General features: G+C 32.6%; 2 protein-coding genes across 3 annotated transcripts in view; one reads left to right on the top strand and one right to left on the bottom strand.

The window, feature by feature from the left end:
• The window catches only part of LOC148616086 (uncharacterized), a 28,019-nt gene extending 27,234 nt beyond the window's left edge, over positions 1-785 (bottom strand). The window contains exon 1 of one of the 2 annotated variants that reach the window (XM_088582784.1): positions 710-785. The gene's annotated coding sequence lies outside the window, so the exon portion shown is untranslated. Of the gene's footprint in view, positions 1-203; positions 320-709 lie in introns of those variants that run through there. The other variant, XM_088582785.1, reaches the window with a different exon arrangement.
• Positions 786-3,339: 2,554 nt separating this feature from the next.
• On the top strand, positions 3,340-16,462 carry LOC148616085 (dnaJ homolog subfamily A member 2-like). The gene is made up of 10 exons (XM_088582779.1): positions 3,340-3,448; positions 8,098-8,157; positions 9,012-9,117; positions 9,611-9,737; positions 9,891-9,971; positions 11,454-11,587; positions 12,146-12,288; positions 12,725-12,923; positions 15,023-15,150; positions 15,500-16,462. Exons 1-10 carry the CDS (start codon positions 3,380-3,382, stop codon positions 15,686-15,688), a joined length of 1,236 nt encoding a protein of 411 aa, XP_088438905.1. The 5' UTR covers positions 3,340-3,379; the 3' UTR covers positions 15,689-16,462.
• The last annotated feature ends 879 nt before the right edge of the window (positions 16,463-17,341 follow it).

The following is a 17,341-nucleotide window of genomic DNA, read 5'->3' as shown; positions in this document are numbered from 1 at the left end:
TTGGTTAGAAGTGCTGTAATAGAAATACACTTCAAAATAATTTGAAAAAACAAAGCCATTCAAAAGTTGAGATCTTTTTATCAAACTGAATTATAAATGTTTTGTTTCTTTCAAAAGCCCATATTCTTTAAACTCTTGTCCTAGCGAGTAATATACTGTAGTATTAGTCTTCAAAAAAATAAATAATTAAAACCAGCACATACTTGTGCATATCTCTCCATTGGCATTGAATCTGTACTGTTGAAAACAGATATACAATTGGCTCTTCTCTGTCATAACATGTTTAATAATAGGTCGATAGTCTGAAAGGCACGGCTGTCTAAAAATAGAACTTCGTCTTTGTCATGGCCAATGGTGCACTAAAGTCAATAGGCACATTTTTCGGCTTTAAAGTTCCACAAACTTTAATAAGCAGAATTGACATGAAAATAACAACGATTCATAATTTATCAGTCAGTCATGAAAATGCCAAAAAAACTTCAAAGAACTTAGTAAGACCAATTAAACAACGAGGAAGCAGCCATTTTATTCGGCATTGTTGTCCATGCAGTTGCCCACGTCGTGGAAAACATGGTTTTATGGTACACCAACAACATTGCCAGTTCAAATTTCTATATAAATAGAAAAACAGATCATGTATCCATATCATAAAATCGCATTTTAGCAAATTATTTCCTTTCCGAGTAAATATAAGTGATTATTTACTCACCAGATAGTCGCCGACTAGTTGTCTGTGTTGACACGCTAACTAGGCTGAAGGCCGCTTAGATCATGGACTATTGATTGACTTTCCGTTCATTTGACGGAGGCGTTAAGGTTACAAGAAAGTTTCCTTGTATTTTTTTAATGTTTCGAGGTGAAAGTTTGGTTTTGTTTTATTTTTGTTAATGTTAATCTGATAAGCCTCGACAGTACGGAAAGAGGTGACAGTATCAAAATTTTACTTACTATGACGAAGTAGAGCATACTCAGACAATCAAGAACTATATAGACAATAGACAATATTTATCAGCACAAACACATTTATATTAAATGGTTATGGCATTATGAAATACAAAACAAAGTGCAAATAAAAGTAATATGACATATAAAAATCCAAACGCAAGACATAAAGAAGATTACTAAGTTATATAAATAAGTCACTTTTTAGATATTGTTTGACCTTTAAAAAAGGTGTTCTTCTCAAATTCTTCTTCCACTGACTGGCACATTCTAGTTGCAGTGCAAATTTGAATCAGCGAATATTAAAAGAAAAAATCATGTGTGCTGCATTGCTGAATAGAAATTAATCGGCGATGGATTGTTATATTTGAGTTGATATATGTAGAGCTTGTACATGCCAGATATGTTGTGTGGTTGTGTTTTGTGTTTTTGTATTGTTTTAATTAAATTATAAACATTATCTCTCAAAACTGACTAAGTTACATTTTGATTTCCAAGGTCAAATTTTATTATTTTATGTAACAAATATATAACGACCACGATCTATTTGAACTTGAGCTCTGCTTACAAACAAACATCTATCTGACCAACAAAAAATGTCATTGCTTACTGACACTTAATGCGCACTGATACGTTTTGTTGAAATCCATTTATCCGTGATTAGATAGATCGAATAATCAAAATTAAACTTTCATCGGTGGCGGATTCAGAAATTCCAATAGGGATGGGTAGATATTATTTTTCAGGCGCGGATCCAAGGATTGGCGTGCCGGGCTAATGCCCCCCCCCCCCAAAAAAAAAAAAAAAAAATAGGTAAGAAAAAAAATTTCACCACAAGTTTCACCCCATAATATTTTTTGCCTTCCTTTGCATGTCATTCATTAACGCCCCCTAAACTCAAATCCTGGATCCGCCCCTGTTTTTATTTTACAGTCTCTCATGCATGTATATCATCGCCTGTACAAATAAAAAATACTATCATTTTTTTTTTGTAAAGTTGATGTTATATTCATTTTCATTTTTTTTTTAGTTTGGAACTCTCCGGACAAAGAGAGGTAAATCAAACATGTTTTTTTATATGATCTGGCAGAAGTTTTGTGTCAACTCTACAATAAAACTTTAGATAAAGATATCTGGTGATCACATATGTTCCGTCTTCGAAAAAGGACAATAACCCGACATTTAGAACTGCAGTAGAAGAATAATGATTTATTTCCAGTTAAGGATCTACCCATCGGATCCATTTTAGGAATAGTACTTGACCTATTTGTATTTTAAACAATTCCCAAAATGATTAATTTCAATCTTCCTTAAGTGGAATTGTGTAACCTTGTGGTATGCAGATCCGTTTACTTATACTTCTGACCTCTAAGCTGTTGAGTATTACTGATAATTTTGATATTAATAATGTAAATACGCGAACAACAAGACTATAATTGATGTATGAGTTATAATTATAACGGTGCTTTGCAGGAGGTATATTTAGTACGTCCTTCCGTCTATTGGTCCGTCATGTCGTCAACTTTGCCGTTATTTTTTTTGTTTTGTTTTGTCTTTTATTATTATTATTATTTGTTTATTTGTTTTGTTTTGTTTTGTTTTGTTTTGTTTTGTTTTTGTTTTCTTTTCACAGCCACTTAATATTTGGCAAACTAAAAGCAGAGATTTAAAATACACATTTATGTCTGCTAAAAGAAAACATTTTGAAATGGCGAAATTTCGTATACAAACTACAAGGTCATATAATCATGATAATCCTGATAATTATAGATCTCGTTTTTATATTCTATATCCTTTTCTAACTCCTATGCAGCCGTTTTGGGGGCATGATATGTTATTATGATTGATATTAATTCAATTGATGAAGGAACCATATATTCCATGCATAAAACAATTTTAAAAATAAGTGATGTCCGTTTTCATGATAAAAAACAACACTTCTCTCTCTCCCGTCACCTTGTAAATATTGTATGTCTATTATGGTCAATGAATGATCTGATTTTTGTAGTAATATATATATATATATAAATTAATTGTCACCATTGTGTATACCACTATAATAATTGTTTATACCGGGAGATGACCTCGATAAGGTTGTATAACTTATGTCCAAGCCCGCTGCTGATATTGTAGCAAATAAATATGTTTAAACTAAACCTTCTCGCGAACAGTGATGCGACCAAAGATAATATTTTGGCCAGACACAAAGCCATGCACCAACGGTTTAATTACAGGTCTATTGCTTGATAGAAATTTTTATATCTAATTCCATGACAACCTCCGAATGTATGTGAGCACAAACGGGGACTTTATATCAATAAACCACTCTCTGGTCCTACTATGAAAAAAAGCAAGAAATTGCGGGAAAATTGAGTTATTCCCCTTAGATCGCTTTCTTTGCCACACGGGGTCAGTGTAGTTCTCACAGCCTCGTGAAATGGCAGACACAAAGCTTTACGAAGTTCTAGGCGTCAGTAAAAGTGCATCTGACGGCGAAATCAAAAAGGTATTACAGAAAACAAACAGATAAATGTGTTTTGCATTGGTTAAGTATCACTCCAGTGTCACTTGACCTCTCTGTTTCTTGGCAGAGGAAATTTCCCGAACCCATGACTCATGATAATTTTCAGTTTTCGTCATGTCATAGTTTCCAGGAACCACCTTACCCCGCAGTGTATCATAAATCTCAGCGGTTTTGCTCATTTCCTTTGAATGATTCTTCAGGGATCACTGCAGAGCCAACCTTATTGGAGAGACTTTGTCTGGTAGGCTTCCATAACGTGTTCAAAGACCGAATTCAGTTCAGTGCACGACACCCAGGTGTCCACTTGAGGATTTTCGAAGCTGTGGTTGAGGATTGAACATTCACTGTGCTTTAGACTGCATTTCTTAAGCCTGGCCTCTACAAAGCTCATTGAATACTTAATATGGGTAATGGAGTAGGGATTGTTTTTTAAAATTAAAGTGAGCTTGGTGAGCTCCACCTTACCAGCAGCACAAGCAATATCCTTTATAGCTTCAAGTAGTCTGATTCACAATTTTGAATAGCTCTCAACAGACGGTAGTTCAGAATATTTCACACATAACCAGTGTTTCTGATGTAAACAATCTGATTTTTGACGCAACTGACAGCATAATTTGAGGATCCTAATTCGAAAAAGGATACTGTACATGTAGATTTTTTCAAAATGCACTTTCCCTTGGGTTAGTGAATAAAATAATTCACCTTCCCTGAAGCATTTTCACCATCCAGTGTCAAACCCGTGAAGCAGGCTCAAACCTGGTGAAATCATTTTTCAACCAGTTGGACATTTGGTCTGGCAACCTAACAAAATCTGCTGAATCGAACAATTATCTGTGGGACCAAAAAAAGCAGCCACAGACAGCCAACTTTCCATTCTGGATTCATTTTACGTTTTTCCTCATATTCCTGTTGATGAGCTTGCACCTGGTCCATGCTCCCAGTTTTTAGTGAAGTCATTTGCTTTTGTTACTTTGCATGTATGATTTTAGTTACTTTATGTTCTTTGTTGTGTATGTCTGTTTTCCATGTCGATTCTTTGTCCCTGGATTACATTCTTTTGATTACCGCTATAACCTTGGTTCCCTTGATTACTCTTTAACCTCTGCATCTATAAGCTTCCTTTTTAAGGGCTTTCCAGGGATGGCATCCTATTATATACTGAAGCCAGAATCATTTCTCTGATCCAATTTAAATTTGCCTCGATTGGGATGCCATCTTTAAACCTTAAGTTCCAGTTGAGGCGTGTCTAATAAAAAAAAAACTACTGGAAATCACACAGATTTTACCGGACCGGCAGCTAGAAGTACTGGTCATGTCCGACGTACATTACCCATTTTAAGTCAAACACTACATTGTACTTCAGTTTTTGGCTTTTTAATTGTCTTTGCCATCTTTTGAATTGACTGACAGCCATGCAGGGCTCCTGCTACTTGGCAATTCGGGTGAAATAGCCGCCCTGAAGTCACTCACTTTGCCCTAAGAGGACACCAAAAGCAAAGTGAAGTCATCCTGTCATTTTCCAACATTGCCCAAGGTTGGGACTGTACTCCGTCTTTTAGCAGTCTTTTGACCAGAGTTGTCTCTCTTCTGATGTTAATTCAAACAAAAATGGCACCTGTTCGAGAGAAAAAAATCTAAAAGTCTTCGAAATGAATCAAAAATTTTGTTCCTAGCAAGTATTTTAATCAGCTTTTCATAACCATTGTTTAGACAGAATAGGTAATGAACATTCTCCATTCTAGCTTACAATAACTGATGTTTAATTGTTATACCTCGTTTTGAAACATGCAAGTTTGTCCTGCAGTTTCTTGTCAATCTTGGGGGGGAAATTGATCTCAATTGATAATTTGGTAGAAAAAACAAAGCAATTAATTTGATCTTCTTGTTTCATAATTCAACGGTAAATTCTCCATTTCAAAGGAATATTTCATCAGTTTGAGACAAATTCGTACCAACCACTACAATGTGTCAATATAAAGTTACTATCTTGATTCAGTTATAAATTTTGAACATAATATTGGTACTATTAATCAACTTATTGCAAGAGACTTGATTTTTGATCAAGAAGTCATGGAGTGAGGCCAGGGAAAAAAACTGAACAAAATTGAACTTTTAAAAAAAATGTTTCTGCATGAAATTTTCTAACACTGTGCTGCTAAAAAGACAAATACAATGCATACATGTACATTAGTTCTTCTGTAATATATTTGGCATGGGGTAGAGGAATAGAAATTTAAAAAAAAAATTGATGTACATGTGTGTATATATAAATACAGGCAATCATTCAGTCAGCAGGCTGATTTCATATTGTCCAAATATTTAGTTACTTACATACATGTAAAGAAAATAAACACATAAAAATTCTGGGATTATTGTACACATGTATGTAACATCATATTACTTTAAAACAAAAAGTGTTAGTGAATGATGCGCATACACATTCACTTCTCCCTGGTGTCTCTTTGTTAGATAAGTTACTTCTCCCTGTTTTTCTTAAGTAGCGTGAGCCTTGCGCCATGGATTATAAAAATGCTGATGGGCTTGCAGAAATCGGCTAACATGCCAATGATTGCTACAAATGTATATAAGTACATTAAAAAAAAATGAGCTTGGGCTTGTTAGAAATTTATATTGCAAAGACTGGCCCCGTGTGTTGTAATTAATCTGCAGTGTTCATTCCAGGCCGTACATTTGCCCCATTGGCACGAATATTTTATGCATGGCGCACAAAAAGTATGGCATGTGGGTCCAGCTGGCGTACAGTATTTCATAGGTTGACAACCTCTGAATTTCCAGATTTTTTTATGGTTTCATTTAAAAGAGCCAATTGCCTTGACCATTTCATAGTAAATATGAGAAATGAAAGTTGAAACTTTGCACAGGCCAAAAACGATATAGTGAAACTGCTGGCTGTGTGCAGGGGCACGATCATTTCCCCATATCCTATTGACGGGACCCAGTAAATTTCAGATGAGCCAACTGACTGAAAACAAATGGACATGGCTGGTAAACCTAGAGAATTTGAAGTGAAGATAAAACTGTTCATTGTTGTCCATGGGCCTGGGCCGGGTTTGATATAATCCTGATAAGAACAGAAACATTCTAACTTGAGCTGTAACATCAAATTTAATTACAGTTTGAATCAACACAATAAAAAAAACATATACTACAGTGTGGGAAACCACCGCTCGCCAAATACGAGTAGATGTGTATTCTCATTAGCTTACACTCGTCAATTTATGGACCATTATTTGACTGGCAAATTCCGTGGAAAGTTAACCAGCCAACAGGTTATTTAGTAAAACATCCCTTAACATCATATATTAAAAATATATTCCCGCTTGAATAAGTCAAGTGAATTTTGGCATGATATGCACAATTTTATTGACTTGTAGAGCAGTGTTTACAATCTGCCATTTTAATTTTCGGTAAATGGGATGTGCCAAAACCTACGTGACAGTCCCGATCTCGTATTAGTATTCAGACAAAAGTATCTTGGTAATTTATGATATGTTACCTTGCAAATTAGTTGTTTATTGTAAAAATGAAAGTGAACAAGAAGCAAATGATAAACATTTTCTTGTTTCATAATGATGAATCTGTTGTAATATAATTTTATTTTTAAAATATGAGTTCAGAAATGGAGTACTTATTTTGTTACAGTAAAGTACATGAAAAACTTCAATGGGAGGGAATATTCGAAAATGGAAAAGTTTTTGATAAATGTAAAAACAAATGAAAAGATAGTTGAAGAAAGAAAAAGAAAGACAGAAAATAGTCAAATCCAAGAGAAAACAGATGATTGTACATAAAAAAAAAACCCAAAAAATGTGGCTAATTGAATTTCTATTTGGCTAGCAAGATCAATATTCCACCAGCCAGAATGGCAAGTTGGGGGAAAAAATGGTTTCCCACACTGATACTTGTATTTCTTTTTATCCATTCAGAGTTTAAAAATGTATGTACCTCTTACATTGTACCTCTCACCTAAAATGAAACTATGAAGTGTATACAAACCTGAGTTTTACTTATTTGTTGGCTGAATCTCTCCTGTTATCTAAAAATTTCCCCTTATCATACTGCATATTGGCTCCCTTTATTCTGAAATTGACCTGTTTTGCTGTCAGTTGGGCCAATTGCCCCCTTATGCACTTTTCTGGAATGAACACTGACTCTGTGTCAGTCTGCATTGTTATTAACTTTCATGAAAGAAATCTCTTCTTTTTTACATGTTTGTATGTTTTGTCCTCTTCTCTTGAAAACGGTTACATGTAGTTGAAGGTAACCAATTACATGTATGTCATCTGCATTTATTCAGTATTTCCTTTGAAAATTGTGTTGATTATGAAAATTAGGTAACAAATGTCACCATGTCTATTGGTAGGACACACATTGTAGTAGTTAAAACCACTTATTTCAATTACAATTTAGAAAAGTACATTTGCAGTTTGACTGTATGCTGTGTCTTTGATTACAACTATTTCAATTCAGTATCAGTTGAAATATACATAAAATATAGGTCATTTGACTGTTAAATAAAATAAATATTTAGGATGATTTTTGTTAATGTGTAATAAATCATGTATATGCTTAGAGTTTATGAATTGACATCACTAAAAAAACTTTTATAGGCATACTACAAACTAGCAAAAGAATACCACCCAGATAAAAATCCAGAAGCTGGTGAAAAGGTATGTATATTTGTAATCTGATATTGGTTTTGGTCAAAATAGATTTTAACTTACTTGAGGTTTTGCCTGAAGTAGTACATTGTATTTCCTTAAGAGCTAGTCTAGAATTGATATTAAAGTAATTGGAAGGCACTTCTTTTTAAATTTTATGAGTGGTTGTTATGTCACAAGGATTTGTCTAACATTCATAGGAAATACTAAATTAAATTTCAAATGCATGGTTGGGTAGAATTAAAAGTGCCCTTCAACCCCCATCATTGATTTTAAAATTCTGTCAGACGGACAATTTCAATAAAATTGCGGCAGGTCTGGTGAAAAACCTTGATTTCCAGACTGAATGTCCAGTGCTGCTCCAAAATCTGGTTTGGATATTTTTGCTACTTTTTCAGTTTCCAAATGGTAAAGATCATGATCATGACATAGGACAAAATATAATTGATTATGGAGTACGATAAGCTTCCCCTGCTACAAAATATTTTGAAAATATTCAGTCCGGTGAATATTGGTTTAGTCTGATCAATTTCTGTAATGTCCTGTAGAAGAATTTAAATTTCGCATTCACTGACCTGCATTGTATACATTTTTGACTGTTATTGGTATGGTGCTGTTTCATGATGAGCTGTTATATGTGTAGGACTTATATTTGGAATTCAGAATTTATACATTTCTTAAAAGTGAATTATTATATACATGGTACATGTTACCTGTAGTGCATTAACAATGAATTGTGTGGCTTTACATGTACAAATGTATGTGAGTAAAATATTTATACCATTGACCTACTTAACAAAAATGTTCAGCTGAATAGTTCAACTGTCCATTCTTCTTGATTTTAAATAAATTTTATTTCACAGTTTAAAGAAATAAGTTTTGCATATGAGGTGTTGTCCAATTCTGAGAAAAGAGAAATTTATGACAGATATGGTTTACAAGGTCTCAAAGAGGGTGCTGGATCATCAGGTAATATTAACCAGTCAACAATGACAAAAAAATACTAAGCATTTTCCACAAACTGAATTGCATTTCATTTTCATACACCTATTTTAACTTCCTTAATATGAAAAGCAGTATTAAATCAGTGAATATCACTTACATTGCAATCTTGATTATTTTTGCAAAGGATTGGGACATAAGCATTTGTCTTTCTTACCTAATTGCATAAATCTAGTTTGCCTTGCATAAATTTTAATGAATCTGGCAAAAATGCTGAAGTGATCAGAAAGACACTGTTGATATTTAGGTCAGAAAGTGAAGGGTCAAGATATCCATGTATTTTTTTCAAATGTGGACCCAGGCTTGAGCGGTACTCATTGTTGGTCAGTGTATTACTAATGTAGTATTGATGGTAGTTCTTGCTAGAACCATTGGAGAACTGTTGGCAAACTTTGTACATTGTATTTGTTTATGTTTTAGGTGGGCAAACTTTGTACATTGTATTTTGTTTATGTTTTAGGTGGTTTCCCTGATGTGTTTGGAGATTTATTTGGAGGATTGTTTGGGGGCAGTCCATTTGGTGGAATGGGGGGCATGGGAGGTCGGCGTGGCCGGAGAAAAGGAGAGGATACATATCATCCATTAAAGTGAGTGTCCTGCAGATATTCTAATCAAACTTGAAAAGTGATCTAAACTGAAATTAAGATTATTTTTATTTTTATTATGTAACTACTTTCAATTTGAATTTGTTAATTATTTCACAAAGTGTACTATTAAGATAAAGTAATATGTTTTTTTAGGGTCACATTAGAAGATCTGTACAATGGGAAAACTTCCAAGTTACAGCTGAGCAAAACTGTGATATGTCCAAAGTGTAATGGGTAAGATTCTATAAATCATTTAAATCTTTTCCTGCAATTTAACTTCTTCTTAATTTGGCTGCAATGATTTCCTGTTCTTATGTTTTCAATATGAATGGAAATGAAAAAACGTGAAGTAACATTTGTTGAAATACAGATTAATGTTTCCATGGTTCATTCTTTTCATTCACTAGTAACGTTCAATTATCCACCTTGATTGACATTCATTAATAGATATGACTTATAAACCTATAACATTTAATTGATTTTAACTATGGTCAAACCTTGGTAGCTCGAAATCCAAGGTACCATTGAAATGTGTTTAAGTTATCAGGAGTATGAAAAATTGAAGTTACAAGATTTCCGTATATTTTTTTTTTTCGTTTCCCATTTGAGTTCAACTTCATCCTTAGAAAGTGCTAATTTTAATGAAGTTTGTTAGTTTTATTTTATTTGTCTTATTTTTCGCTTTAGAAAGGTTTTGTTGATTTTTAAACATTTAAAAAAATCTGTGTTTGCTTTAAAAGCTTTCAGAGCGTGTTCGTGAGTCAATAACTTGTTTTCATTTCATGTTCTTTGATTCTCTCATCATGCCAAGTTGGGAACATTCGTAAAACTTTATTTGTTTATTTCACATGAAACTGTTCGCAAAAATACAATGGCTCGATGTTGTCTTTAGTTGACAACTTCGGTTCTGATTCCCGAAAATTACAGACCTAAAAATTATGTCTCCAGAAAAAAATCTAGAAACTCATTGTTTTGGTTTATACTGCGCATCCCCCTTCTGGAGCAAAGAAAAAGTTGAAAAAAGTGTGCGGTATTCACGGAAGAATATGGTAGTGATTACATAAATGTTACCTGTAATTACCTAAAATGACACTTTACTTAATGGTAGGGCTTCGGTTTTTCACACCTTTTACCCAAGCTGACAAAATGGCTGATGAGTTTGAGTTGTGAGTGTTATTCTCTTATTTTATTACAGAGTGCACTGATTAGTAAGTTTGAGAAATCCAAGGTTATTTATACTGATTATATTAGGCGGAAATTTTGCTACTTTGAAATGTGTTACAGCCATCAGAGTTCTATAGGGTGAAGTTCAACTGTATTACTCTTGCCATGACATGAATACCTCTTTAGTGATTACTTAAAAAGTAGGTTTCTAATCTCATGACATATAAAAATCTGTCATTTCTTCTTCTGGAAAAAAATAAAAAATCGGTTGACTTAAAACTTAGGCTGGCTGTACTTTTAGAAATTGTGAACCCAACTCTGAGGTTTTTTGTTTTATTCTCAATATGTGCTGCTGTAGAGTTAATTCTGCTGTTTTCATGACCTAAAATCAAGTATTTAGTATATAGTTATGTTGTTGGTTAAGTGCCCAACAGGTGTAATAAATGTTTTATAGTCATGTTTGGACAAGAACATTATATTCTGTGTTGATTAGGTTTTTTTGTGTGTGTTACATGTACTTAACATAATAATTGTTTTCTTATTCCACTATAGTGCTGGTGGCAAGCAGGGAGCTATGCACAGATGTAAAACTTGTAATGGTAGAGGTGTGAAGGTAACATTACGACAGTTAGGTCCTGGGATGGTCCAGCAAATGCAGTCTATATGTCCTGAATGTAGAGGAGAAGGTGGGTTATGGATTAAATCAGTTTAATGCCTCACTAAGATTATTGGGTGAGGATTTTTACATCTATAAATTTATGATAAGAAAGTGCAGTAATGATCATCTTATCATTGTCTTATTTATTTTAAACCTTCTTCGCTGGAGGTTGTAAACTATTTTACCTATGTCCATTTGTCCTTATAACCTTTTTATATAATAGTTTTTTGTGCAACTTTCTCAGCAATTTGATATTTTGACATAAGTTTTGTGTAGATGTGCCATATTGTTGAATTTGATTATGGGCTTTGAGAATGACAAATTTTTGTTAGACATCTCAGTTTAATTTATGATCTTATATTATAGTTGTGGTTTTGTGGTTAACTAGTGGGCATTTGTTGATATACATGTAGATATGATATTATTTTTCTCATACAATTTATGTGTTAGGAAAAAAACTTGAGTGTTTTTCAGTTAAGTATGACTAAGCACTTTTTAATAAAGAACTATTTTATTTACTGGTAATTCAAAAATGCTATAGATCTGGCTTTTATTTATTGACAAAGATTATATTTATCATTATCAGGGGAAGTTATAAATGACAAAGATAAATGTAAAGAATGTAAAGGAAAGAAAGTTACACAACAGAGTAAAGTTTTAGAGGTCCACGTAGATAAAGGCATGAAAGATAACCAGAAAATACCATTCCGAGGAGAAGGAGATCAGTTGGTGAGTGTCTTATATATATATCTACTGTATTAGTCTCCTGTGTAGCTGTATATTTAATTTTTTACATCACTGCTATAGTTAGTGTTGAAATGACCTCTTCATGTAAACAGTGAGGAAACCTTTTAGATTAGTGGTGTGCTTGTTAGTAAAAATTTTCAAATCCAAGGTATCCGGCAATGAAACATAGTAAATATGGAATTAGTTATTTTTTTAGATCTATTTATTAGATTGCTAGTATATGTTTTAAAAAGATCATATTAGATATAAGAGATAAATGAAAATTCTAAATTTTCAATGAAACATTTAATCTCAGAATAATGTCGAGATTAAACTTATGTCAATATTGAATGTGGACTAGACATTTACACATCATGTTAACTACTTGTTGGATTTATTTCATTGAAACAAAACTTTAAACCTAGTTATATGATTTCAGCCTGATGTAGAACCCGGTGATGTTGTTATAGTTCTCCAAACACAAGACCATGAACTGTATAAACGTGATGGAGAAGATCTGTTATGTTCCTATAATGTTAGTTTATCTGAAGCTTTATGTGGCTTCCAGTTTACACTTAAACAATTAGATGGACGAGATTTACTGATAAAAAACCCACCAGGACAGGTTATACAGCCAGGTATTAAACATTTCTTATGCTACATTTTCAAAGTCATAGGGAGCATTTATAATAGGATGATTACTATGACAGTACTATTATTCTTGGATTACCAATTTTGTGGTTTTCGTGGGTAGACCAAACCACAAAATTTTTTTTCAAACGAAAAGAAGATTTCTCATGTATCCTGAAAACCTCAAAACCACAAATTCAAGAATCCATGAACTTATGTTTCTACTGTAATCAACAAAAATTGGTATCCATGAATCGAAATAATTTCACAGTAATTGGAAAGAGTGAAGAACCAAAATGTGATCATGAGTGCAGGATAATACCAAGATTTGACAAGTGGTTGTTCCAACATGTTAAATCTCAACCCATTCTTGACACAATGATTATATTTTGTTCATCATAATTAATTGATTATTCTATTTATATAGATTTTCTCAGGATTTCATTGTGATTTTCAAATAAATTTTCCATTTTGTAATCAGCTGATTGATATTCCAAATTACCAGTTTTCACAAGAGAGAAGTGTGATGTTTTGTCAAGAGAAAGTCTGAAAGAGTGAAATCACTGAAGTTATTTCATGTGCCTGAGGGAACATTCGAAAATTCACTGCTAATTGCCATATTTTTCAGACTATAAGTCCATACTTTTTTTCTCAGCAAAGTGTCAGCTTCGACTTTGAAAAGGATATTAATAAAAATGTGTTTATCTACAATGCATTTTATTAGATTTGTATGGTTCATTTTTTATGTAAACTATTTCAGTCGTATAATATTAGCCCATGAGTCCAGAGTTCAGGAAGTTATAGGTTTGATCCATGATTCTGTAATACAAGAAACTTAAAAAGTTTTTTTATTCCTGCTTTTATGCCACAGGCAAATCATATAAGAAATAGAGCAATTTAATCTTAGGGCTTATGTCTTTTTTTGGCTGCTGTTTCATTGAGCTAGCACACTGAAAAGTTGGCGAACTGTAAATGAACCCTTTCTGAAAGCAAGAAATACCTGGTTATATTACTTAAACTTTACAGAACAATGTATTATATAAAAATTGCAAATCATTTTTACTAATCTTCTTTGGATTGAAATACCATCAAAGCTCCTCCCATGAAATTAAGTTTAATTTGATTTATCGTATTTTCGTGTGTATAATACACATCAAAGTATTATGCACAGTGCAATTTTGGAGGTCTTAAAAGGTGAAAAAAAGTTTTTTAGACTTAGATTGCAGTAAAATTTTGCAAGACAAAAGATTGATATTTTGCACTTGATCGGTCAGTTTATTTACCTCTGATGCGGTATTCCCTATGAAAATGTGAAGGAAAGAAACTTTAATGCAGACTGAAACATCATGTAAAGATCAGTAGCTGCATAAATTGGATAATTTTAATTTCGAAGCTTGATAAAATTAACACAGGATGTATGAAATGGCTTATAAAACAAAATCGAAAGTCAGGAAAATCAGACATTTCCAGTTTTGGTTGTAACTCAAATTTCGCAATATTTCATTTAAATATATACTTTTGAGATAGAAAATCATAAGAAACAACCAGAATAAGTTTTAAAATAATCATTTTCAGCTTTAAATGTATTTGATAAGGAGGTTACTTTTTGGTTCTTAGTTGTTTCATTTTAATCTTTAACCATGCTTTATAAGGAGGAAATATTGTACAACCTTTGTTTGGAACATGTGATTAAGGCATTTGAACATGATGTGAAGAACATATCACTGAAAATTCAATACTTACAGATGTATTTGATGATTAGATAAAATTTCTTTCAGTAACATTTCACTTCAGATTTGTTTACATTACGCAGTGTCTTTTCTCGTACCAAAGTCTTTCATTTCGTGGCCAATTCTTATATATTCATGCTTGTTCTGGAAATTTTTTCTATGTAAAAATGTGCGCATAATACACACCAAAATACAGTAATAGTTTTAAATAGTTGGGAAGGAAAAAACATTGTTTATCATGATCTCTTCACACAAAAATTATGTTCTTTGCTTATATAAGGAAATAAAAAAATACCAAATAGTCCTAGTTCAGAATTTTGAAAGTTACCATTCACTCTAATGTATTTTAAGGTAGTTTTTTAATGATGTTATTTTAGGTTCTGTGCGAGTTGTTAAAGGTGAAGGTATGCCAATATACAGAAATCCATTTGAAAAAGGAGATATGTTTATTACATTTGAAGTTACCTTTCCACCACAAAATTTTGCTGATCATGACCAGCTAAAGGTATGTATGGACTATTCATTCAAAGCAATAAGGCATGAGATTTTGCTCTAATTTTGATATTATGTAATGAAAAAAAAAACTGACAAACGAAATGGCTGCAAGTCCTATGCTGTTGTTTTGTATGTATTGATTCTTAAATGTCATTGGGTTTTGTTAAAGCTCACAAATTGTTTCACTACAAATATGATGGTAAGGAATTTTTGCTCCTTTATTTGGACTATGGTTTTCTAAAGCGAATCATTTTCACCAATGCGACTAAAACTAATTTTTTTTATTGAATTATAATTTTGTCAACCATTACAAGATTCAAGAAAGTTTGTAATTTATATAGATACTTGTAATACTTCAGAAATTAGAGAAACTGCTTCCTAACAGACCAGATAGAGAAATTCCAACAGGAGACGATGTTGAAGAAGTTGACTTGGTGGAGTTTGATGAGACACGAGGTGGACGACGACGTCACAGAGGTGACGCTTACAATGAGGACGATGATGATGAAGAAGGTCATGGACCTAGAGTACAATGTGCACATCAATAACGATGTCATAGATTAGGGTTTAAATTAAGGTGTTGTGAGTGATAAGTTATTGGGATTATAGAGGTCATCCAGTAGGTCAATAAAAAGTTGGGAAAATATATTTGTTTTGATGGCTAATGAAGTTAAGTAATGAAGTTAAGATTAAAAGAGTATTTTATTGTCAAAACAAAACTTCTTATATTGTCTTTACAATGATATTGTTATTTATTATTGGTCACGCCAGTATGAAAACGAGAAAGATGTTTATCTTATAATTAGCAACTACCCCTCAATTATTATATTAGGGTCAAATTTCTGAAGAAATACATGTATCCATATTTGTACCCTTTAGCCTTCTGGATAACCTATTAAACAATTAGCTGATGTGAGAGAGACTTAATATTTGAGTGAGGTGTGTAAAATGTGTGACCAGGGAAGAACAATTTTGTTATCTACTGCAAATTGAACTTTTTTTGATACTGAGATTGTAAATCCTTCTCTGAATGCAAAGCCTTTCTTTAATGTAAGTTCAACATTTTCATTTTGCAGAGTAGGATTATTTTACTGTTTATTTTTAGTTACATAATTGTTACTCTGTTTTATTGGTTCCATATATTTAGATGCAGATGTTATATTTATTCTTGCAGACCTATTATTGTACAAGGGAAGGACTGGCTTAAATCATTTACAGTGCATTTGTACAATAAAACATTTATCTGTAGATTGTTATATATTAACAGTTTTTATTTCAGAGCTTTTCAGAACAAGTTTTTTTTTACAATCGTACAATTGTAAGCTTCCTAATGAAGGAGGTAGGCCTAGGGTAAGGGACATAACTCATGAAATCAGTGATGTGTTTGGATCATATCCAATTTCACCAAAGCCTCTCAAACTTTCGTTTAAAACAGAATAAAATGAGTCCAAGTCAATAAGATGCTTACATACGATTGATGTAAAACACTGAATACAGATGTTCCAAAGACTTTTAAGAGTTTGTCCCTTACCCTAGGTCTACCTCCTTAAATTGTTGTAAAAGTTTTTCAATTGAAGTACTACAAAATAGATAAAATATGTTCTACCTTTCACCCTTTACCATCATAATAAACTTTCATAATTTTCTTTTGAAACTTCACTGCAAATTTTGGTTTTTGTTTTTTTATTCTTTGTTTTTTTTTTTTTTAATTATAGTGTGGTTGTATGAAAATACTATTCTGCTTTTATAAGTGTGATTCAGATGTTTATGGGGTTCATCTACTACTAGTATTGTCAAGTTGATGTATTCATTGTCTCCATAATGTCTTGTTATGTATTGTAGAGCATCGTTAATCAATTTGATATTGTTTTCTGCAACAGTTGATATGACTTGAAGCATTTATGGTTAGTATAACATTGTATGAGATAACATTATTGCTTCTAGTGTTGCCTACCATATATTTGTAAAATATGAATACATAAGAAATTCTATCAGTCTTCAAATTAATTTCTATTATTATTTGTTATTGATGGGAAGTTAATGTTCTGAGAAATTGACTGGTCTGTTCTGAAAAGATTTCATTGATGGAAAAGCAGAAATTTTGACTGGGAGGATGTCACTGTATTCTCTGTGTTGTGTAGCTGTGTTTTTCCGTCAGGTGAAATGATCGAATATGATTATAGTGGTATTCTTAGCTTTTG

The sequence above is a fragment of the Perna viridis genome, chromosome 5, assembly GCF_037379345.1.
Source record: "Perna viridis isolate PV_CMFRI_1.1 ecotype Kerala chromosome 5, ASM3737934v1, whole genome shotgun sequence".
Classification (NCBI taxonomy): Eukaryota; Metazoa; Mollusca; class Bivalvia; order Mytilida; family Mytilidae; genus Perna; species Perna viridis.
This window is presented reverse-complemented; position numbering and strand designations above follow the sequence as displayed.